The 25,905-nt window shown below is 41.8% G+C and overlaps 1 protein-coding gene and 1 long non-coding RNA gene across 3 annotated transcripts; one reads left to right on the forward strand and one right to left on the reverse strand.

Moving 5' to 3' along the window:
• Positions 1 to 685: 685 nt before the first annotated feature.
• LOC118879486 (uncharacterized) lies at positions 686 to 15,496 on the reverse strand. 2 transcript variants are annotated; one of them, XR_011605714.1, is made up of 2 exons: positions 5,440 to 15,496; positions 686 to 2,950 (listed from the first exon to the last, which is right to left on the reverse strand). It is a non-coding gene; the product is annotated as an uncharacterized lncRNA (long non-coding RNA). The 2 variants fall into 2 exon arrangements; XR_011605713.1 differs by having other exon boundaries at positions 686 to 3,810.
• A 2,984-nt stretch (positions 15,497 to 18,480) lies between these two features.
• On the forward strand, positions 18,481 to 18,864 carry LOC139354898 (uncharacterized). Its single transcript, XM_070999153.1, has one exon. It carries the CDS (start codon positions 18,481 to 18,483, stop codon positions 18,862 to 18,864), a length of 384 nt encoding a protein of 127 aa, XP_070855254.1.
• The last annotated feature ends 7,041 nt before the right edge of the window (positions 18,865 to 25,905 follow it).

A 25,905-nucleotide genomic window follows, 5' to 3' on the forward strand; every position in this document is an offset into this window, starting at 1 on the left:
AATCAGAAGTTTAGGTAAAGGCAAAATAATACTATTAATCCATCGGGGTCTATAACATTAATAATACAGACTTGGTATTTTGAACCACATAAGTAGTTCCGTGCGATACCGAGGTTTTCACCGGAGATTATATGCGTTGGTCAACCTTTAGGGATCTGTTTACGGCCATTTATATAAATAATCCAAGTCTGACGCCGGTCGAAAAATTGTTTCACCTGAATGCAAAAACAAGTGGCGATGCACACAACATAGTTTCGAGCTCCCCCCTAACCAACGATGGCTTTCGCTTAGCCTGGGCTTACCTAACTAACAAACTTATACAAGCGATTCTTAGTAAATGGCCAATTAAAAATACTTTTTAAAATGCAGTTCGTTAATCAGGAATCTGGTTCAGCTATCCGTGAACTTCAAAGCACCATCCAGGGTTACCTCACGGCATTAAAAATGTACGCATTTCAAACCGAAAATTGCGATTGCCTCTTGGTGTACATGGACTCTTCCAAACTCCCTAAGCTCACGCTATCCTTGTGGGAACAGTCTCTGCAGAACAAGGCCGCGATTCCGACGTGACAGGAGGTGAAAGCATTCCTTACAGAGCGTCACCGGACCTTAGAAGCTGTTGAAATATACCGCTCAACTGTTCATTCCTTTATCAGTTTAAATAAGAACACCAATATTAGATGGATATGTTTTATGATCGTTGTTTTAATTATTAATTTATGTTTCTTGTTTTCTGCACACAACCAGCCACTTGTACACGAGGATCAGAAAGAGAAGGATAAACAGAAAGTGTGCCCGAATATTCAAAGTAGGGATTTCTATAATGTTGATTTTTGTAATGTACATAACAGTAGGGATGGCGTATACACTGTTATGTTCAAAACGCCCCCTCAAAAATTACATTATTTTAAAATATACGTTCAAAATATATTCGTTTTTCATTAAAAATGGCTGAATTGTATTCTGGGGAGGTATTACAATATGACCCAGCATTTGCTGCGAGGATTGGGAAAACCCAGATAAAACCCAATCAGATCATTATATATAGATATATGTAGGTACTTAACAATATTTTCAAATATCAATAAAAAAATGTAGAAGGAACTTCAGTTACATAACTTCAAACTTGACTTTAGTCTTATCAATTCATTTGGTACGTTAAATATAGTTTTTAAAGTATTAAAATTATAAATAAAACAAATTAGAATTGTAAAATAGTTTTCATTGTCTCTCCATTGTTGTGGTTAAGTTTAGTCACCTTTATGTAGTCCCATTTTTCTTCTTAATTCCATAAATCTTCCGGAAGGTAATGGTTTCGTGAAAAAGTCCGCCAGCTGATTTTCTGTAGAAATATACTCGATGGAAATAACATTATTCTCTATTTGTTCTCTGGAAAAATTATACTTAATATCTATATGACAAGAAGGATTACTGGCTATGCTTATACAATCCTGATTATCTTCGAATATTTTTATTGGACCATCAAATTCAATATAAATGCTTTCCAAAAGGGACTTAGGATATAATGCTTCCTTCACAGCTTCAAACAAGCCCATATACTCTGCTTCTGTGGATGAAGCTGCTACTGAATTCTGTCTCTTTGTATTCCAACAAATTAAATTAGAGTTTTAAAAAGAAAACCAGTTGTACTCTTTCTGTCATTCTGATTTCCACCCCAATCTGAGTCTACATAACCAACAAATATATTTTCATAATTTAAATTTTTTTAAAAATGGGCTTCATATTGCAAGGATGCTTTCTCGGCCAGGGGTTCAGATCTCAGTCGGATCCAAGAGTCCTTTACAAGAAAATTTGTAAATCACCGAAACACCGAACTAGAGGGTTCCACTCCACAGGGGAACGGGTAGCTTTGAGGGGAGTCTTAACCGGAGGTCCTTATTTACGTCGAGGAAAAGGCAGATGACGTTGGTTATGCAGAGTCCAATTCCAGGGCTACGACCTAACGGGCTAGCCGGAGTCTTGTACTTCGTGTCAGAGGCGAAAAATGGACCTTCGGGCGAGGCCAAGCCGGGAGGGTACTTTGTGGGTATAAGTGTTGTGTTTCGCGTCGGAGGCGAAAAATCCATCGGGCTGGACCTTCGGGCGATGCCAAGCCGGGAGTTAGGTAGCACGAGGGCGGGGCCGCGCTCGAGCCCCAGAACGACGAATGAGCTAGAATTGCGGATAAGGCGGAAAGGTTGTCCACGCGCAAAGGGAACGGTGTCCACGCGCAAATCCCAAAACTACGGAAGAGGCAGAAAAACTAGGATTCTGGATAAGGCGGAAAGGGTGTCCACGCGCAGATCCCAAGACTACAGAGGTAGGAAACTACCGGACTGAACGGGAAGAGGGTCCACATTCAGGTCCGAAGTAGCAATGTGAACGGAGTAAGGTTAGGTTAGACTTGGTGCGAGAAGGAAACACACGATCGAGAGGTGCAATTATATATTCTTTTCCGTTTATTCAATTTATCCTCACTCGGGTCCGCTTTCGGGTCCGTTTTGAGCACATGAGAATCTGGTCGTACTAACCTCAGCTGACTTGTTTAGATATAAATGTGTGTCTTGAAATCGTCCGCGTAACTACCGCATAAAACTTGGTCGCCTTCGGTTGTCAGTGCACGCGCAATCAGAAGGCGGGGAGTGGTCGCGTCAGGCGTCCAGGCTGGCCTGTGATACGATTCCCCACCAGCGGAAAAGTTCGAGGGGCACACGTGACTTTCGAAGCCTCGCTAGGCCGTGTCCAGATCACACGTCTTACCCGTTCCGCGATCCCGAGAGGAGAGACGCCACGATCGCTCCGTTACCGTTTTCCATTTTCCGCCCTTTTCCTGCATTCGGAATTTCTAGTATTTTCCTACTACTGGTATTTTAGCTCCTTTGCTTTTCTAGTATTTAGCATGTCTTGATGAACTATCGGTTGGCGTTGCCCCCCCGGGTTCTGAACTTAGCTATAATATAATATATATAATTAGGATATTGATGGCAGTAGTTGTATCCGGTCGTGTACAAAGCATTATATACATTAAACTACCAATTAAATTTCGACAAGGAGCATCATAAATTTCGTCTAAATTTAACATTTCATAATCTAGCTTACTTGAAAGTGGAGTATGTACAGATTTGCAATCTTCCACATTAAACTTACTTAAAACTTTTTTTATGTAAGCAGACTGACTTAAAGATATCTGATCTTGGCCCACTTCTATTGTATTTTCATTCCAATAAAGTATCTTGATATCGCCTTTGTCTTTAAGGGGTTATATACCTTCTTTGTCGAAGAAAAAGAGGAAAGTTTGGATTTTTTTTAGGTATGTAGCAATTATTTCATTACGCGAATGTTTTAATTTTTTGATAGTACACTTTATTAACAATGTTTGTGCAAAATTTCGTGGAAAAATAATAAATAGTTTTTAAGGGGTGGCTGTTTCCCTTAGAGGCCTTTTTTTTGAAGAGCCTTGCGGTGATACTTTCCCAGGTCGAACAGGTCACGTTTTATGCTCAAAATGAACTTTTTGGTCGCTAGAAATTTCTCTAAAAGATTCATTTCGGCGAAAAAAAAGTTTGTGCGTGAAAAGTCAATCGTTCAAGCACAGAAAAATTTCATTACGAACATTTAAAAAAAAAATTTGATGTATCCATATCACCGCGAAGTCATTTTTCAAGAAGCACCATTTCGAGATATTCGCGTTTAAAGTTGCAAGTTTCAAAGTCGGGCCGCAACGAGGCGCGCGGTTAGGAGCGCTGTACCTTTTTTTCTACTGCTTGAATCTCTATGAAAATTTGGGAAAATGTTCTTAAGGAGTTGTTCCTTAAGATAAAGCAATAAAAAAATTTTAGATATTTTGAAAATAAAAAAGATAAAGTTATATACAACGATCAACAGATGAATTTTTAAGTCTACATTCCTTTAATGCATGCTCAAATACTTCAAACCAGCATCTAGCTGCTTGTTTGAGCCCATAAATTGATTTGTTTAATTTACATACATTTTCAAAACTGCAAACAATTCCTTGAGGAACTTTCATGTATATTTCCTCCTTCAACGTACTATGAAGAAAAGCAGTTTTAACATCCATGTGATGTATTTTAAAATTATAATGGTTTGCGATGGATAAAATAAAACGGAAACTGGAAATTCTAGCAACCGGAGCGAACGTTTCATCGTAATCTATTTGATATTTTTGTGTAAACCCGCGTGCAACTAATCTGGCTAATACCTAACTGAATACTTTAAAGTAAATACCCACTTTCAATCTACAATATTCTTATTTTTAGGCATTTTAACAATAGTCCAGGTGTTATTTAGTTTATGAGCAGAATCGACCTTAATAGCTTCTTCCCATAGAGCCCTATCTTCTCTACTTTGTACCTCATCAAATGAACAAGGGCCTTCATTAAAAACAGTGTGAGCATTCATTATAAAATTATTTAAATTTATTTCATCTTCATTATAGGATATGCTTGGTTTATTTTTTAATCTATCGCTTCTGCTAGTTACTTCATTAGTTACTTTAGCGATTTCATGTGATGACATTTTTTTAGGTCGCTTAGCTCCCTTACTCTCATTCAGGAAACTATCTTTATCACCATCCTTACTTTCGTTCAGGATTTCTTGTTCAAAACATTCCATACTCTCATTCTGGCTTTTTTCATTTTCAGAATCCTTACTTTCATTCAGGATCTCTTGTTCATAACATTCCGTACTCTCATTCTGGAAATTCTCATTTTTAGAATCCTTACTCTCATTCAGGATCTCTTGTTCACAACATTCCATACTCTCATTCTGGACATTATATTCAACACATTCATTCATTTCGTTCAGGGGTTTACTTTCCTTACTCTCTTTCGGGAGATATTATTTTTGTCGTCCTTACTATCATTCAGGGTTTTGTTTTTAGCAACTCTAAAGTTAACCATATTTGTCGCATCTACTACAACGTCTCAGGCAATTATGAATTTCTCTTTTTCAGTATCCCATAATTTAAAGCCATTTGGTTCTTACCCAACAAATATGGTTTTAAACAATATTTCATCAAATTTACGTTTTCTTATTTTATTGTGTACAAACACAGTCTAACCAAATATTTTTAAATATTTTAAAATCGGCTTTCTATTATGCCACATCTGGAGTTGTTGGATGTTATACACATCCGACTTATGTTTTATTAGGTAAGTGACACAATAATGGGTAAATTGATCCACAAAAATTACATAGTAATTTTTATCATCAATAGTTGTTGGTGTTATCGGACCACAGACATCAGAATAAATAACAAAAAGATGTCAATTTATGTGCTCTTTATTTTTAAATTTTTCAAAGCGTAATCTGGCTTGTTTTCCATTCAAACAAGCTTCGCAAATATTGTCAGTAGGACTAACACTTCTTTTTATTTCTAACATTTTTCCTTTACTTATATATAAATTATAAACAGCTTACGTTCTTAGTTTTTTAGAAGCCACTAGGATGTTCTTCGTTTTATTTTATTAAGTTTTTTGCTCTCCAAAAACTAGTTCTTCTCACCAAAAGCCGGTCTAAAGTGACCGTCCCCTCGTTCTCTTAAATCCTATCTTAAATTTATGTGTCCGTCTATCGGTTCACACCACTTATCGATTATTATATATGTACAATTCACACCTAAAGCTACTAGTTCGTCATGATATTGACTAGATGTTTACATTCGGGCAACCTGACATTTGATCGGCCTCGTTCATCACACGCACAATCCTACAGTCTTATTACACACTTGCATCCACGGCTTTAACCTTGCAGCTTCCAGTATTTCTCTATAAGGCAGTTGTGTGAGCTGACAATCTTTTATATCGGTTACCTCGTAGCGATCGTTGGGAAGTACTCGACTAATTTTGTATGGCCCACGGTATTTAGGTGCGAATTTCTTACAATGTCCAGGCCTAACATCAACATTGCGAATAGCAACAAAGTCATTATTATTATACTTCATGAGTGCTTTGTGTCTTAGGGCATATATGGATTCATTACGAGCTTGTGACCGTTTAATATTCTCATTAGCTTTTATCCTTTCGGATGTAATATCACACGGGTTAGAAAGGCTAAACTTCTCCTCAAGATATTCGGATAATTCGTCTAGAACGGGTCTTCGCTGGTTGCTACCAAAAAGCAAAATACTAGGAGTTTTTCCAGTATTCTTCTGAACGGAATTATTAATTGCAAATTCAACTCGGTTGACCAACTTGTACCAATCGGATTGGTTCAACGGCTCGGATAGTTTACCTAACATCGGGGTTAACACTATGTTTTTGCGTTCCACCTGACCGTTCGCCTGAGGGGCTGCGGTAGCAACTTTAACGAGCCCTATATTTCTCTCACTTAATAAACTAGAAAACTCAAATGATGTAAAACAGGTACCACGATCCGAAATAATTCGTCGCGGTCGGCTATAATACTCAAAGTACTTTGAAAGACTGGCATTAACTTCTTTGGTACTGGTAGAATGAACTGGGTACAATTTCACGAATTTGGTAAAAGCGTCGATAGTAACTAACAGGTGTTTTCTTTTTGAATTGATACAAGGCAACGGACCCAAATGGTCAATGTAAATGGTATCAAACGGAATTGAGACCTTCGGAATACTATGGAGGGTACGGTCATGGACACTTTTAGGTACTTAATGAAGGATGCATGGCAAACAATTGCGAATAAAGGATTCAACTTTGCTTCTCAACAACGGAAACCAATACTTATTTTTCAGGTCATCAACACATTTATCAACTCCAAGGTGACCGAACTTTTCATGACTTAATCTGATCAACTGTTCTTGCATTTGAGTTGGGGCATACAAACATAACCTTCCGTTATCATTCTTTCTATAAATTATTCCATCAATTAAAACAAACCGTTCTATCTCTCCTTTCTCCAATTTCTGTCGCAAGGTACGCACTTCGTCATCCCTCATCTGCTCCGTTTGCAAAAGCAAGTCAATGTCGCATGGGTCTGCTCCAACACTTCCAACAAGTTTACTAACTTCGGGGAATACTTTCACGGATTCAATCGAATTTTCAGGTTTACAAGGTTATTTAGGTTCAACCGGGTTTTCAGGTTCACAAGGTATTTTAGGTTCCACCGGGTTTTCAGGTTTACAAGGTATTTTAGGTTCAACCGGGTTTTCAGGTTCACAAGCTATTTTAGGTACACACGGATTTTTAATCATAGACGGTGTCACACACGGATCGTAAACTCCTTCAACAACGTCATCAGCTAACAACTCCGTTTGCCTACTTAGTGCATCGACATGAGCCATACATGAACCCGGCCTATGTGCTATCGAATAATTAAAACTTTCTAACTCAAGGGGCCAACGGGCAATACGAGGATTGATGGATTTTTTACTCAAGGCTTGAACCAAGGAACTGCAATCTGTTACAATTAGGAAAGGCTTGTGTTCCAAGTATACACAGAAACGACGTAAAGCGTATATAATTACCAAGGTTTCAATTTCGAAACTGTGGTAACGAGACTCGCTTGCGGTAGCTTTTCTTGAGTAAAAGAAAACGGGATGAAGCTTCTTATCTAACTGTTTTTGCAATAGTACTGCACCAAAGCCATGAGAGCTCGCACCAGTATGCAATTCCGTTTCGTAATGGGGGTTGAAAATTGACAGGTCTGGCGGGTTCGACAATGCTGTTCTTAACTCCACAAAGGCATTTCTTTTGGAATCTGACATTGGAAAGGGCCCTCCTTTTTTTAATATGTCGGCTAAGGGCTTTGCCACGCGTCGCGTTGCCACGGGACAAACTTTCGGAAATATGAGAATAAACCGAGACAAGAATGCAACGCTTTACTGCTGAGTGGCTCCGGATATCGTTTGATCGCTCCCAAGTGAGTATCGTTAGGCAAAATTCCCTGAGCACTAACATCGTAACCTAAGTAATCAATACGTTTTTGTATGAAGCTACTTTTTTTGAAATTTATTTCGAGACTAAACTTAACAAGAATATTCAGCAACGTAACTAATACCTTTTGAAGCTCATCTACAGTATTAGATGCCAGAATTATATCATCCATATACACAACAATTTGACGATTTCTAACAAGCTCGCTTAATACGTGAGATATAAGCCTTTGGAATACAGCCGGTCCATTTTTAAGCCCGAAAGGCATCCTTGAATACTCAAACTGCCCGTACGGAGTCACAACGGAAGTACATTTCACGGATTCTTCTTCAATGTGATGTGATGGAAACCACTCTTAAGATCTATAACAGAAAAAACGGATTTAACTTCAAGGTATTCTAAGCAATCTTCTATAAGCGGTAAAGGAAAATTGTCACGAACTGTCTTCTTATTCAACCCACGGTAATCAACACACATTCTTATATTTCCATATTTCTTTTTAACTAGTACCACAGCCGAAGCATATGGGGAGTTACTTGGGCGAATGATTTTATCGGCCAATAGATTATTAACTGTATCAGAAACAGTCTCCCTTTTATAATACGAGGTGTGTTCAAAAAGTAAAGTGACTTTTCAAATTTCGCGGGCAACATATTTTCGATTATCGATTTTTTTGTTTTGTTATGTTGGTACACTCTTTCCTAACATCTGTACCAAGTTTCAATTGAATCCCCTTTTTTGTTCAGTTGTGAGAGGCGTAAAGATAACAAGTTGTTTTGCGTGCTCAGCGATTTTTTGCTATCGAAAAATATGGATCAAAGGATTTGCATCAAATTTTGTGTAAAAAAAGTGCTCCGAAACACTTGAAATGTTGACAGTGGCATACGGTGAAACTGTTCTGAGTAAAAAAAATGTTTACAAGTGGTACAAACTCTTCCAAGATGACCGGGAAGATGCCAATGACGAGCCTCGCTCTGGACGCCCAAGCACGTCAACAACTGATGAAAACGTTCAAGCAGTGAAGAAAATTGTTTTGGAAAATCGTCGAATCACTATCAGAGAAGTTGCTGAAGATGTCGGTATATCGCTAGGCTCGTGCCATGAAATTTTTTCAAACGTTTTGGGCATGAGTCGTGTGTCAGCGAAGTTTGTTCCAAAATTGCTGAATTTTGACCAAAAGAACCGTCGCATGAGCATCGCTTTTTTGGCCAAAAACAACACCACAATAATGCCTCAGCCACCATATTCACCGGATTTGGCCCCATGTGACTTTTTCTTGTTCCCAAAACTAAAGAGACCTATGAAAGGACGGAGATTTGCAACGATTGAAGAGATAAAGACTGCATCGCTGGAAGAGCTCAAGGCTATACCGAAAAGTGCTTATGGGAAGTGCTTTGAGGATTGGAAAAACCGTTGGCATAAGTGCATTGTATCTGAGGGGGATTACTTTGAAGGGGACAACATTAATATTGATAAATAAATTAATAGTTTTTCTTGAAAATAAAAAGTCACCTTACTTTTTGAACACACCTCGTATGACAATCTTCTAGGGGCGCAGTGAAATAGGGTTGTTTCAGTAAGACGAATGCACATTTTGAATCTTGGCGAGCTACAACCTTTTGAAAACTTATTAGTGTAATAGCTTGCAATAATATCCCGGCACTCCTGCATTCGAACACAACCAAACTCCTCGCCTACGATCGCAACGCTATCAGTCGACACCACCAAGTTCGCAAACTCATTCATCCATTCATGAAACATCTCAAGCTTCACCGGGGATGCAATTGTGTTTACAAATAAACATAGATCTTTTTGCTTATTTAAGCTATGGCAAGGTATGTTTTTTAAGTTTGACATCTTAGTAAATAGGGATGCACAGTATAAATTGGAAGCCACCGCAATAGAATTGTTTAGTGAGTAATTATTTTCATAATTTGGTACAGTTTTACGTATTACTAACTTAAGTGACAATAGTTTCAATACATCTCAGCCTAATAATAATGCCGTGTCCTCGAACGTTCCTTGTCTAACAATATTACGCATAGCTAAAAAATATTGTAGCAGCGATTTGCCTTTAAGGAGTGAGCGACTCTGCAACTGCCTTGCAACCTCATGGTTCGATTATACCTTTATCCAACCATTGCACGATCTGTTCGTCGATAACGTTCGTTTCAACAAAAGCGTATCTGCGCGGACGCGAGAAAATCGGCGATTCGTCGTTTAGAAGGATATTCATTTCAATTTTTTTCGACTTCGACTTAAGCGGCTTGTAATTCATTATTATTTCACTCACTTCTTGCTTCGCGCATTCACCATTCATCGTTGTTAATAACCGTGTAAATTTTAAGCAAGTAAACCACTTGGACCAAATGATATTTCTGCTTGCAAACACAATTCCTCGCCGATGATCATACGAGTGTCCATACAATCGAGCGGAACGATGAAGAAATTCAAATCGTAGGCAGTGCTGTCGATCCGCACTGCTTGCTTGCACTGTCCAATTGGCTTGATCTTATTGGCATTGCGATTTTTTCCAAATCTAATTAGGTGTACACTGCACTCCTTCAGCTTCGGCAAAGCTAGCTAATCGTTAATATCTTCGCGCAAAATATTATATTTACTGCCTTTGTCGAACAGAGCAATACAATTTTGCTCGTCATGTTGCTGTGCTCACTTAAAACACGCGCGCTTGGCTTACACTCTTCGACTAATTTGTCGCCTTGGGGGCAGTTTTTGGAGATGTGACCGAATTTGTTGCATTTAAAACACTTTCTGCTGTCTTCTTCAACATTTCCCCGCGAGGCAATATATTCATACTGTAAACAAATGTAAATGTAAGCACATTCTTAGTTTTTTAGAAGCCACTAGGATGGGTTTTGTTTTATTTTATTTAGTTTTTTGTTGTTTTAACCAAAAGCCGGTCTAAAAGTGACCGTACCCTGGTTCTCTTAAATCTTAACTTACACTTATGTGTGACCATCTATCAGTTCACATCATTTATCGATTATTATATATGTACAATTCACACTTAAAGCTAATAGTTCGTCATGATATTGACTAGATGTTTACATTCGGGCAACCTGACATTTGATCGGCCTCGATCATCACACGCACAATCCTACAGTCTCATTACACACTTGCATCCACGGCTTTAACCTTGCAGCTTCAAGTATTCCTCTTTAAGGCAGTTGTGTGAGCTGACAATCTTCTATATCGGTTACCTCGTATCGATCGTTGGGAAGTACTCGACTAATTTTATGTGGCCCACGGTATTTAGGTGCGAATTTCTTACAATGTCCAGGCCTAACATCAACATTGCGAATAGCAACAAAGTCATTGTTATTATACATCATGGGTGCTTTGTGTCTTAGGGCATATATGGATTCATTACGAACGTATGACCAATTAATATTGTCACTAGCTTTTATCCTTTCGGAGGTAATATCACACGGGTTCTCCTCAAGATATTCGGATAATTCGTCTACAACGGGTCCCCGCTGGTTGCTACCAAAAAGCAAAACACTAGGAGTTTTTCCAGTACTCTTCTGAACGGAATTATTAATTGCAAATTCAACTCGGTTGACCAACTTGTACCAATCGGCTCGGATAGTTTACTTAACATCGGGGTTAACACTCGGCTTATGCGTTCCACCTGACCGTTCGCCTGAGGGGCTGCGGTAGCAACTTTAACGTGCCCTATATTTCGCTCACTTAGGAAACTAGAAAACTCAAATGAAAAACTCAAAATAAAACAGGTACCACGATCCGAAATAATTCGTCGCGGTCGGCTATAATACTCAAAGTATTTTGAAAGACTGGCATTAACTTCTTTGGTACTGGTAGAATTAACTGGGTACAATTTCACGAATTTGGTAAAAGCGTCGATAGTAACTAACAGGTGTTTTCTTTTTGAATTGATACTAGGCAACGGACCCAAATGGGCAATGTGAATGGTATCAAACGGAATTGGGACCTTCGGAATATTATGGAGGGTACGGTCGTGGACACTTTTAGGTACTGAATGAAGGATGCATGGCAAACAATTGCGGATAAAGGATTCAACTTTGCTTCTCAACAACGGAAACCAATACTTATTTTTCAGGTCATCAACACATTTATCAACTCCAAGGTGACCGAACTTTTCATGACTTAATCTGATCAACTGTTCTTGCATTTGAGTTGGGGCATACAAACATAACCTTCCGTTATCATTCTTTCTATAAATTATTCCATCAATTAAAACAAACCGTTCTATCTCTCCTTTCTCCAATTTCTGTCGCAAGGTACGCACTTCGTCATCCCTCATCTGCTCCGTTTGCAAAAGCAAGTCAATGTCGCATGGGTCTGCTCCAACAATTCCAACAAGTTTACTAACTTCGAGGAATACTTTCACGGACTCAATCGAATTTTTAGGTTAACAAGGTATTTAAGGTTCAACCGGGTTTTTAGGTTTACAAGGTATTTTGGGTTCAACCGGGTTTTCAGGTTCACAAGGTACATCAGGAACACACGGATTTTTAATCATATACGGTGTCACACACGTATCGGAAACTCCTTCAATCACGTCATCAACTAACAACTCCGTTTGCCTACTTAGTGCATCGACATGAGCCATACTTGAACCCGGCCTATGGGCTATCGAATAATTAAAACTTTCTAACTCAAGGGACCAACGGGCAACACGAGGATTGATGGATTTTTTACTCAAGGTTTGAACCAAGGAACTGCAATCTGTTACAATTAGGAAAGGCTTGTGCTCCAAATATATACGGAAACGACGTAAAGCGTATATAATTGCCAAGGTTTCAAGTTCGAAACTGTGGTAACGAGACTCGGCTGCGGTAGCTTTTCTTGAGTAAAAGAAAACGGGATGAAGCTTCTTATCTAACTGTTGTTGCAATAGTACTGCACCAAAGCCATGAGAGCTCGCACCAGTATGCAATTCCGTTTCGTAATGGGGGTTGAAAATTGACAGGTCTGGCGGGTTCGACAATGCTGTTCTTAACTTCACAAAGGCATTTCTTTCGGAATCTGGCATTGGAAAGGGCCCTCCTTTTCTTAATAGGTCGGTTAAAGGATTTGCCACGCGTGAAAAATTAGGGACAAACGTTCGAAAATATGAGAATAAACCGAGACAAGAATGCAACGCTTTACTGTTGAGTGGTTCCGGATATCGTTTGATCGCTCCCAAGTGAGTATCGTTAGGCAAAATTCCCTGAGCACTAACATCGTAACCTAAGTAATCAATACGTTTTTGCAAGAAGTTACTTTATTTGAAATTTATTTCGAGACTAAACTTAACAAGAATATTCAGCAACGTAGCTAATACCTTTTGATGCTCATCTACAGTATTAGATGCCAGAATTATATCATCCATATACACAACAATTTGACGATTTCTAACAAGCTCGCTTAATACGTGAGATATAAACCTTTGGAATACAGCCGGTCCATTATTAAGCCCGAAAGGCATCCTTAAGTACTCAAACTGCCCGTCCGGAGTCACAAAAGAAGTATATTTCACGGATTCTTCTTCAACACCTATGTGATGGAAACCACTCTTAAGATCTATAACAGAAAAAACGGATTTACCTTCAAGGTATTCTAAGCAATCTTCTATAAGCGGTAAAGGAAAATCGTCACGAACTGTCTTCTTATTCAACCCACGGTAATCAACACACATTCTTATATTTCCATCTTTCTTTTTAACTAGTACCACAGCCGAAGCATATGGGGAGTTACTTGGGCGAATGATTTTATCGGCCAAATAGATTATTAACAGTGTGAGAAAAAATCTCCTTTTCATAATATGACAATCTTCTAGGGGCGCAGTGAAATAGGGTTGTTTTAGTAAGACGAATGCACATTTTGAATCTTGGCGAGCTACAACATTTTGAAAACTTATTAATGTAATAGCTTGCAATAATATCCCGGCACTCCTGCATTCGAACACAACCAAACTCCTCGCCTACGATCGCAACGCTATCAGTCGACACCACCAAGTTCGCAAACTCATTCATCCATTTATGAAACATCTCAAGCTTCACCGGTGATGCAATTGTGTTTACAAATAAACATTGATCTTTTTGCTTATTTAAGCTACGGCAAGGTATGTTTTTTAAGTTTGACAGCTTAGTAAATAGGGATGCACAGTATAAATCGGAAGCCACCGCAATAGTATTGTTTAGTGAGTAATTATTTTCATAATTTGGTACAGTTTTACGTATTACTAACTTAAGTGACAATAGTTTCCATTCATCTCTGCCTAATAATAATGCCGTTGGTAATATAAGACTAGGAATAACAAAAGCTTCCATTCTATAGTCCTTTTCTTTAAACACAAGTATCAGTTTAACTTTTCCAATTGTCAAAATGTTTTGTCCACTGAGGCCACGGAAATGACGATCTTCTAGGTTTTCATAATTAACAGCTTGCGGAATGATTTCTTTACTTATAAAACTTACGGGTCTTCCGGTATCTAATAACGCATAAATGTTAGCAATATCAATGCATCCCTGTTTACTAGGTAATTTTATGCTTTCTAGTTGAATAAACGAGTTTCCGCCAACGGAATCGTCTTCCTCTTTCTTCTTGTCACTGGTACACAACGCTGCTGTCCGTATACGCTTCGGGCACTCCCGGTACTGGTGCCCAGTCTTAAAGCAATGGAAGCATCCTCCCTATGGGCGCCTCGGTTTCATGCATTGATTGCTGTAATGTCCCATTGAGCGGCAATTAAAGCACCTTATGTTGGCGTCTGCATTACGAGCATCCGAAATGTTTGCGGAAGATGACTGTCGCAAAGGTACAGCCGTGCGTGGAGCTTGTGGCTTTCGTTTAATCTCGGCCTGTACGGTCTGATAACGCATCATTTTCTCACGCAGCTCATCGAGAGAAACACAGTAATACAAGGGTGCTGCGCAGCCGGTGTGATCCTGCAAGCCATCCACAATGTATTTTATATCGTCCGTGTCCTCGAACGTCCCTTGTCTAGCAATATTACGCATAACTATAAAATATTGTAGCTGCGATTCGCCTTTAAGGAGTGAGCGACTCTGCAACTGCTTTGCAACCTCATGAACCAAAAGACTTTGAGTACACACTCGCTCAGTTCCTTCCAGGTGGTGGTTTTTTCGTACATCGTGTATGAACGGGCTGACCCCTGTAGCTTGCGATTACCCAGTAGCCAACGCCGGGGATCGCTCAAACCGTGTATATCAGCAGCCAAGTCCACCTCACGGATCCATGCATGAACACCAACGTGATCGTTTCCAGAGAAATTTCGCAAAGTTGATTCTATGTCCTTAATGTCAATGATTTACCTGATTTATAAACAGCTTACGTTCTTAGTTTTTTAGAAGCCACTAGGATGGGCTTCGTTTTGTTTTATTTAGTTTTTTGCTCTCCAAAAACGTGTTCTTCTCACCAAAAGCCGGTCTAAAGTGACCGTCCCCTGGTTCTCTTAAATCCTATCTTACATTTATGTGTCCGTCTATCGGTTCACACAATTTATCGATTAATATATATATGTACAATTCAAACTTAAAGCTAATAGTTCGTCATGATATTGACTAGATGTTTACAATATGTACAATTCACACTTAAAGCTAATAGTTCGTCATGATATTGACTAGATGTTAACAAAATCTTTATTTTCTGTATCTACTTTATATGCTTTAAATTCAATAACTGGAACATTGTACGCACCTGAGTTTTCAGCAATTGTTTTTCCACTTTTCGTCAATTTCACGCCCTTTTCGTCAAACATGACAGTAACTCCAGCCTCTTGTAGCCTTTTTACGGAAATCAGATTTTCTACAACTTCTCCGCAGTATAGTACGTCTTCCAGCGTTATCTGATATTCATTTTCCAAGCGGACGACCTCACGCTTTGTTGCAAAAATATACTCCCCACGCTTGGCTACAGCAATCTTTATGGGGGTTTCCAGGTCAGCATAGTCTACAAATAATGACTCATTGTTTATGAGGTGGTCGGTAGCACCCGAGTCAAGAATAAAATTCAAGTTCCCGTTTAAATTATTATTATATTGATTCACACTCTTAAGCATGAACGCGAAGCCTGGCTTGGTTGTTGCAGTGTGCACTTGTTTATTATTTTCATTATTTATTTGTTTTTTACGACCGTAACAATCCTTTTTCATGTGTCCTTGTTATACACAGTGGTGGCATTTTATGTTGTTAAGTTTTTGTTTTAGAATATATGGTTTTTGCGTATTATTATTTCTGTTATAACTTTTAACATTAAATTTATATTTGTTATTGTTTTTATAATTATTTTTATAGCTATTGTTAAAATTATTTTTAGCCTCAGCCTGCTTAACTATTTTCCTAGTATCGTTATTAGTATTTTTTATTTTTACTTCATGGTCAGTAAGCGATTCTTCACAAAAGCTAGCGTTATATTTTCCTCCTAAAGTGTCTCTATAGCTGTGATCACCCCGTCATAAGATGCTGGTAATGTAAGCAGCAAGTGCGAAATTCTGTCCATTTCGTCTAATTTGCAACCCGACGCCAACAGTTCGCCAACCAATTCATCAAAAACAACAAAATGAGTAACTAATCCTGTTTGTGCCTAACCGAAGTAGACACTTCCGGGACACACCGCGGGACAAGGGGGTAATGAGCACATGTCGCGGCAATGGTAACGATGGTTACTGCGTTGCCGGACCACAGGCGATGCGGAACTGCGCTGAGTTTGAGCTAACGTAGGTTAGCTGCTAGTGGAGATAGTGTATTGCGAGCCCTATTCCCAGAGGTAGGAAGTATAACCGCGGAGTTATGAGATGCGTTGATAACTGATTTATTCTTCATTTGGTACATGTTTATATACTACTTGGAAGACGAAAGTTTAGTGTAATGATTAGTGAAGTGCGCTATATTCTAAAGTAGGTAGGTAGGTCAGGGAGTTTTGATTATGGCAGCAGTTTGTGTAATTGGCTTGGCAGACACCGCAAAATGTGCTGACGGCATTGGCCGGTCAGTGTGCCGTTGAGTCGGTGAGACGGTGAGTTAGTGAGACATATAATATGCAGATCAGCAATTCTCATATGCAGTGGGTGCTAGTGAGCGCCTGCTACTGTTCCCAACTTGGCTACTGCTTGATTTGTTGGGTGTGGTCATGTTGAGTACTTTTGGGTACGCACAAATGCCATTTCACTCTTAAGCTTTAGCGACGGAATCTAGACTTCTGAGAATTTCGCGAACTGTGTTGTTGCTAGTTGCGTAACTCAAGAAGGAGTCACTCAAATGTTCCATCAGTGTACTTTTAGCACTCCTCTCTGCCTTAATCCAATTTTCATCCAAGTCGTCAGGAATTTCACTATCGATCACTTTCAATATATCTTGTTCAGCAAGAAGTGCTCTAATTCTAAATTTCCACACAGAATATTTCTAGCCGTCAAACGGTTTAATGTTTCGCTTTGACTTGTCCTTTTTGTACATATGTATATTAGCACGTGTTATGCTAATTCTTAGAAATCAAATAAAAATTTTTATGCACTTTTAATTTCTTAAACGAACGTGGTCAGTGTTCAGTCCTTTATCAGTTTAAATAAGAACACCAATATTAGATGGATATGTTTTATGATCGTTGTCGGGTCACGCAGCCGCAGCAGCCAACTAACGTCTTAATTCGATCTCTTATATTAATTGCATCGCCATGGCAAACTATGCGCCGGGCAATCAGGTGGAAAGTAACAGAATACCCAATGCGCGTAGAACAGCATTTGTTGCCTCGAATGCTAACCCTTGGCTTTGTATATTCTGTAATGATACGGAATTATCAGAATTTTAAAATCCTGTCTCTTGCGAATAGGCTTCAAGAAGCGAAACGGCTCGGTCTTTGCATAAATTGTCTTAAGGTTGGTCATCAAGTTCGGCAATGCATCTCTAGTAGTTGTCGTGCATGCGGATCTAAGCACCACACCCTGCTTCACCTGGGAAACTCACCTTCCTTTCCTTCACAAGAAGGAGCACAGCTTCAAGAAGCACTTCCCTCTGCTTCACCCTCTGCACTGCCTTCCACTTCGACTGCTCTTATCGCACAGGAGTTTAGTAATGATATTGTGCTCTTAGCAACGGCTAGCGTTTTAGTAAAGAACCGTTCCGGGGTTTTCGTTCCCTGTCGAGCTCTACTCGATTCGGGCTCCCAACTGCATCTTATAACGTCCCGCTTCGCCAATCAGCTTCAAGTAAAGAAAATAAAATCTTCAGCATCTGTAACTGAAATAGGAGATTCCAGTTTTGTGACGGACGATCACTCGGTCAATATTACGATTCAGTCCCGAACGTCCGAATACTCAGCCAACATTACCGCGGTGATTGCTCCGAACATAACAGAGCGACAGCCTAGCTTCAACGTCGACATTGGCAGCTGGAACATACCCAAAAATATACAGTTAGCTGACCCAAGGTTTTATGCTCCCCAGCGGGTGGATCTTTTAATCGGAGCCAGCCTCTTTTTCGAGTTGTTGTGCGTTGGCCAAATCAAGCTCCCACCGCGATTACCCCAATTCACAAGACGCGTCTGGGTTGGGTTGTATCTGGAGGCTATGGCCTTTCCAATGGCTCGGCTTTAATGTCATCTCAAAATGTACTTCTCGCTAGTAGATGATCTTCTTCGACGATTTTGGGAAGTGGTACACTTGCTCACGGCCAAGACGCGTGTGGCGCCAGTCAAAACGGTGTCACTTCCTAGGCTGGAGCTGTGTGGAGCTCTATTGTTGTCTGAGATGGCCGAAGCCGTCCTTCCTAATATGCCGAGGCTGACCTCAAAACTCCATTGTTGGACCGATTCCTCGATTGTGCTAGCATGGTTAGCCAAACCAGCGACAACGTTCGTTGCCAACAGGGTGACGAAGATCACCGAGTCCACAGAGGCAGCCAATTGGTCGCACGTTCAATCCGAACACAGTCCAGCTGATTTGGCTAGTCGAGGAGTTTCCCTTCAGGAGCTAGTGGATAACCCGCTATAATGGCAAGGACCCACTCGGCTGGAACGTCCACGCAATCAATGGCTTAGGCAAGGAACCGACTTGCCGGTGACCGAGGTAGATAAGCGTGCCTTCATGTGGCGTCTATGCCGACAGAAGTTTTTCCTGGATCTCTTTTCCAAGTTAGATAGAGCATTGCGGGTCCTCGGGTATGTCCATCGATTTGTCGAGCGATGTCGAAAACAATCACCGCATTCACGGGTCCGTCTAGAGGCCCAGGGCGTTGCCGCCGTTGGACGGCTCATGAGCATTTGTACTCAGCGCAGGTTTTATTTGAAGAACACCGCTGCTTGAGTCAGAAGCGTCCTGTGCCCGTGGCAAGTTGGATTCTCTCCCGAACCCCTTTCTAAACCAGGAAGGGCTAATCAGGGCATGCTGCCGCGTAACGGCCTCCGAAAGTTTGCGTTATGATGAACGACAACCTAAAATCCTACCGTACAACGTGTTGGTACTCGTCTGTTTTTCTACAAAGGCCATCCATCTAGAGCCTACATCCGACTTAACGACTGAAAAATTTCTTGCCGCCTTCGCTCGTTTCGTATCCAGAAGAGGGTGTGCTCGCCAAGTCCAGTCAGACAATGGAAAGACCTTCGTCGGCGCTTCCATCTTACTTTCCCGAGACTTTCTGCAAGCCTGATGCGTATAGTCATCAGCAGCTCAACTGGCCATTTATTCCGCCTGGGGCACCCTACATTGGAGCCCTGTAAGAAGCTGGTGTCAAGAGCTTCAAGAATTTGTTCTACAAATCCCCAGCTACGAGAATGTATACTTTTAAAGAGGTTTCGACCCTCATAGCAAAAACCGAGGCTTCTCTGGCTGCTAGCATTGACACCAGGCCACTTTCTTGTCGGCGGACCTATTGTGTCCATAGTGGAACCCGAAGTAAAGGGAGAATCTAAATCTATTATAAACCGGTAGCAACACTTAAAGTCCCTCCATCACCAATTCCGTGCCCGATGGAAGGACGAGTACCTTAAAGAGCTCCACAAGAGCAACAAAAGGCAAGTTGCCACAGAAAATCTGCGCGTCGGCGACATGGTCATCATTAAGGACGACAACAGAATAGACTCCTTTTTCCGAAAGTGTCCGAGGTCCCTAAAGCTGAGCGCAAACAAGTACTGCGCAAACTACCTCGCACACGAGCACTCCACTGAGAGCTGAATTAGCGGTGCCTGGTGCCAAACGAGCGAACGGAACCATCATACGCTGCTTCACATGCACGAACACGCTTCCCGGAATACGTCAGGCTCACAGCAACAGGCAGCGTTCGCGCCGGCAAGATCCGCCAACTCGCCAAACGCTTGGCCTTCACCGCGCTCAGCATCCTCGCTCGCGGCCCTTCTCCAGCGCCACAGCTTCAACGTCCTCCCAACTGCCTTGGTGATCGTCGAGACCGGGGAGAAGACTTTCGTCCAACCAACGTGGGAGATGAGAGCTTCTGCACGGCGACAATTCGGTCGAAGGTCAACGAGGCGATCAAGCTGGAAGTGGTCCTCAAAATAAAGCCACACGGACGGATGCGCAATCCTATTCGTAAACAAACAGGGCAATATATTTAAAGCGCAAGGCAACGGCTTTGTTTAATAGAGTGGAGCGTTTAGTGGATTCCCTATCAAGTTCATGTGAGGTTGGAGTTGATCGATGAGCCTCAAGAGTCATTTAAAAAGGTGCTCGGTGAGCTCGAAGAATTGGATTTCGAGGAAATTAAAAGTGATCTAAGTGAGAAATTTGATGACATTCTCGTAATTCTAAAGTCATCGGTTCGATCCGAAATTTCAAACCGCGCCTCACAGCTTCTTTCGCACTCAACTTTTGTTGACGGCATCACTCCGGGAGTTTTCGGCCCCCAGCAGCGTCAGCCTCGACATAGGGCAGCATTGCTGCCCCCGCTGGAGCTTCCAAAATTCGCTGGAGGTTATGCAAATTGGTCTGACTTTTATTCTATGTTTACCACGATCATAGATAGTCATCCGGATCTCACCAACGTAGAAAAGCTGCAGCATCTACGATCGTGCCTGAGGGACGCAGCGTCGGAAACTATTCGCTCATTGGAAATTTCGGATGGCAACTACGCAATTGCTTTAGATTTGCTGCAAAATAGATTTGATAATCGACGTTTGGTTTTTTTGTCACACATTACTGAGATCCTGGGACTTAAGGCGGTGCAGAGTGGTTCCGTCTCGACACTTCGGGAGCTGTCCGATAAATTCAACGCTTATATTCGTGCTCTCAAAGGACTGGGCACGACGGAACAAATCGCAGGATGCATCGTCGTCCAAGTCCTGTTCCAAAAGTTGGATCCGGCAAGTCAGGCAAAGTGGGACGAGCGTTAAGAGGACCCTGCCTTCGTCAATTTAATTCCTACGTGAGAGTCAATGGCATCATTTCTGGAGCAGCGATGCAGGACTTTGGAGACTATGGATTTCGCCGGGCAATCAGGTGGAAAGTAACAGAATACCCAATGCGCGTAGAACAGCATTTGTTGCCTCGAATGCTAACCCTTGGCTTTGTATATTCTGTAATGATACGGAATTGTCAGAATTTTAAAATCCTGTCTCCTGCGAATAGGCTTCAAGAAGCGAAACGGCTCGGTCTTTGCATAAATTGTCTTAAGGTTGGTCATCAAGTTCGGCAATGCATCTCTAGTAGTTGTCGTGCATGCGGATCTAAGCACCACACCCTGCTTCACCTGGGAAACTCACCTTCCTTTCCTTCACAAGAAGGAGCACAGCTTCAAGAAGCACTTCCCTCTGCTTCACCCTCTGCACTGCCTTCCACTTCGACTACTCTTATTGCACAGGAGTTTAGTAATGATATTGCGCTCTTAGCAACGGCTACCGTTTTAGTAAAAAACCGTTCCGAGGTTTTCGTTCCCTGTCGAGCTCTACTCGATTCGGGCTCCCAACTGCATCTTATAACGTCCCGCTTCGCCAATCAGCTTCAAGTAAAGAAAATAAAATCTTCAGCATCTGTAACTTAAATAGGAGATTCCAGTTTTGTGACGGACGATCACTCGGTCAATATTACGATTCAGTCCCGAACGTCCGAATACTCAGCCAACATTACCGCGGTGATTGCTCCGAACATAACAGAGCGTCAGCCTAGCTTCAACGTCGACATTGGCAGCTGGAACATACCCAAAAATATACAGTTAGCTGACCCAAGGTTTTATGCTCCCCAGCGGGTGGATCTTTTAATCGGAGCCAGCCTCTTTTTCGAGTTGTTGTGCGTTGGCCAAATCAAGCTCCCTCCGCGATTACCCCTAAATCACAAGACGCGTCTGGGTTGGGTTGTATCTGGAGGCTATGGCCTTTCCAATGGCTCGGCTTTAATGTCATCTCAAAATGTACCTCTCGCTAGTAGATGATCTTATTCGACGATTTTGGGAAGTAGAAAGCTGCGCCGAGCCAATTATACGCGCTACTAAGGAAGAATTTGACTGTGAAGCACATTTCGTAAGACACGTCGTTCGTTTGCCGGCTGGTGATTATTCTGTTCGGCTGCCTGCCAAATTCAATCTAGATCTTTTCGGAGAGTCCTACCAACAAGCTTATCGAAGATTCTTGTCCCTAGAGAGAAAGTTGAATCGTCAGCCAGCTTTAAAGGCTCAATATGGAGCATTCATAAAGGAATACCTCGATCTAGGACATATGTCATCAGTTTCTGCCGCTGACATCGGGTTGTGCCGATACTTCTGGTCTCATCATTGCGTCATAAAGGAAGATAGCTCCACTACAAAGCTTCGCGTAGTTTTTTATGGATCGGCGGCCAGTTCCTCAGGCTATTCTCTCAACGATGTTCTTATGGCAGGCCCCGTTATTCAGCCTAAGCTGTTCCAGATTCTTCTTCGGTTTCGTTCACACCCCGTAGCAATCACAGGAGACATTTGCAAAATGTACCGTTGTGTTAGGGTTCAGCCTGAGGACAGCCATTTGCAATGCATTTTGTGGAGGGACTCCCCCCAGGACCAATTGCGGGTGTTTAAGATAGACACCGTTAATTATGGCACGAAGCCAGCATCATTTCTGGCTGTGCGAGCTATGCATCAGTTGGCAGCAGACGAGCATACAGCGTTTCCGCTTGGGGCTGAGGGCATTCGTCGCGATTTTTATGTGGATGATTTGATATCTGGAGCCATGTCCAAGGAAGAGGCAGTCATCATTATGGATCAGGCATCAAAACTTCTAGCCAAGGGAAAATTTAAGCTTAGAAAGTGGTGCTCAAATGTGTCGGCTGTTTTGGATGGAGTTGCAGACAAGGATAAGGAGTCCTATTTGAAGTTTGATGATGGCACTGATTTTGCAAAAACCTTAGGTCTCGCTTGGGATCCAGTTTCTGACCAACTATTGTTTTCCTTTTCGGTCTTACAGTCAACATCAAGCCCCTGCAGGCGATCTCTCCTGTGTGCAATAGCACGATTTTACGGTCCTCTCGGGTTGGTTGGACCTCTGATCACAAAATCGAAAACTTTCCTTCAACAACTGTGCAAGGAGAAGTTATCCTGGGATGAAAGCCTTCCTAAAGTCACAGAATACGGAATGGAGTGCTATATGTACGAGTTTTGGGCAGATTAGGCATGCGTCATTTCCTCGGCTGGTTCGTTCTCCAAACTCTGACAAAGAAATTCATGGATTTTGTGATGCCAGCATAGAAGCGTATGGTGCCAGTGTCTACATCGTTTGCAACAGCTCCCTTGAAAACACTCACTGTGCCCAAGCTGGAACTGTGTGGGGCGGAATTCCTCTCTAGGCTCATCGCAGAAGAAGAAAGAAAGGTTTACTGCTGGAGCAACTCTGCTGTTGCGCTTTCATGGATCCGAGACGAGCCGTCCAGATTCAATATTTTTGTAGCGTACCGTGTAGCTGCCATTCAAGAGCTAACTGAGTTAGTGGAGTGGCGGTATGTTCCAACTTCTTTAAATCCAGCTGACATTCTCTCCCGAGGTGCTTTTCCTGCTGAGCTCAACGATTCTCCTCTCTGGGCTCATGGACCAAAATTCTTCTGTGGCCCCAAAGCTGACTGGCCGACCCCAATCACTGCTGAAAAGCCAACGCTTGAGGTTCGCCGGAGGATTCTACTAACAAAATCTCCATACGAAGACATAGTGGACAGTTCCAAATTTGCCAATTCCTTTGCTGCCCTTCAAAGAATTTTCGGATACGTCTATAAGTTTAGTAATCGCATCCATCGCCCAACGCTCACGGTGTCTGATCTTGTGGGATGACATCAAATCATTACAGTCAAAGGGAATGGTGCACTCCTCCAGCTCGCTCGCATCTCTTTCGCCATTCATTGACCAATTTGGGCTTCTTAGAGTGGATGGCCGGCTGAGGAATTCTTCGCTGGATTTTAATGGGCGTCATCCAATTATATTACCACGGAGTCATTCGGTCACTATTGCCATCATTACTCACTTTCATGAACGCAATCTGCACACTGGGCCACGGGCATTACTCGGCATAATTGGATCCCAATATTGGCCTATTGGGGGGAGGAAGACGGTTATGAAGGCGGTAAACAAATGTATTAGATGCTTTTGAATGAAGCCTCGAGTAGTGGAGCATATCATGGCGGATCTTCCAAAGGAGCGACTTGATGGATCTCATGCGTTCGAAGTCACTGGCATTAACTTTTGCGGGCAATTTTTCTACAAGTCGGAGGCGCAAAGCAATCCTCCAGTAAAATGCTACGTTTGTGTCTTCATTTGTTTCGCCACGAAGGCTATTCAATTGGAGTTAATCAAGGATCTCTCTACGGTATCGTTTCTACTTGGCCTCAAACGATTTATATGCACTAGAAGAAGGCCGCGGCAGATTTGGTCTGATAATGGAACCAACTTTGTTGGCGCTCGCAATGAGCTGCTCGAGCTAAGGCGCCTATTCCTCAGCAGTGATCACCAGAGAGCTACATTGGACTTTTGCCTAGCGGAGGCTATTGATTGGTGTTTCATTCCTCCTAGGTCGCCACACTTTGGCGGTCTTTGGGAAGCGGCTGTGAAGATCGCTAAGCATCATTTCTACCGCGCTATTGGCACTGCTGTTTTAGCCTTTGAGGAGTTGCGGACCCTGGTGTGTCACATTTCGGCGGTTGTTAATTCTCGACCATTAGTCTCGATTTCAGAAAACCCAGCTGATCTGGATGTATTAACCCCAGCACATTTTTTGAATGGTGGTCCGCCTTCCTCTTTCGTCGAGCCGGATGTGACCAGTCTTAACTTCAATCGCTTGGATGGATGGCAACGCGTGGCTTACTTGCAGCAGATCTTTTGGTCCCGATGGAAGGAAGAATACCTAACATTACTGCAGCAGCGCTCCAAGTGGCGCACCCCAAAACCTGGCCTGGTTGTCGATGACTTAGTTCTGGTCAAGGACGAAAACTTGCCGCCCATGAAGTGGCTCCTCGCCAGAGTGATCAGGCTTCTGTTCGGTGGAGATGGGGTTGCTCGAGTTGCCGTTCTAAAGACAGCATCAGGAGTGACAAAGTGAGCAGTAAACAAGCTGTGTCTGCTTCCCCTTAAGGATGATGTTGAAACCCAGGCTTCCAACGGGAGGAGTATGTCGGGTCACGCAGCCGCAGCAGCCAACTAACGTCTTAATTCGATCTCTTATATTGATTGCATTGCGAAAGGTAGCTCTCTCGTTTTTTGTGTACTTGCATTCTTGCGCCCAGCATTCGGCTGGCTGTCCCTTTGTAAAAGTAGTACGAATTCTGATCTCGACATCAAATGCATTCTCGTCTCGCCTGCTGTACTCTCTCTCGCTGATAAATTGTTAACAAGCCTAAAGCAACCTGAAATTCGTATTTTAATTTAGCAATAACTAATAAAAAAGCTTATCAACAATCGTTGTTTTAATTATTAATTTATATTTCTTGTTTTCTGCACACAACCAGTCACTTGTACACGAGGATCAGAAAGAGAAGGATAAACAGAAAGTGTGCCCGAATATTCAAAAGTAGGGATTTCTATAATGTAAATTTTTGTAATGTACATAACAGTAGGGATGGCTTATAAACTGTTATGTT

This window comes from Drosophila suzukii, unplaced genomic scaffold (assembly GCF_043229965.1).
Source record: "Drosophila suzukii unplaced genomic scaffold, CBGP_Dsuzu_IsoJpt1.0 scf_4, whole genome shotgun sequence".
Classification (NCBI taxonomy): domain Eukaryota; kingdom Metazoa; phylum Arthropoda; class Insecta; order Diptera; family Drosophilidae; genus Drosophila; species Drosophila suzukii.

Coding starts and splice junctions, on each gene's coding strand:
- LOC139354898 (XM_070999153.1), top strand. CDS start 18,481: ATGTACTTCTCGCTAGTAGATGATCTTCTTCGACGATTTTGGGAAGTG.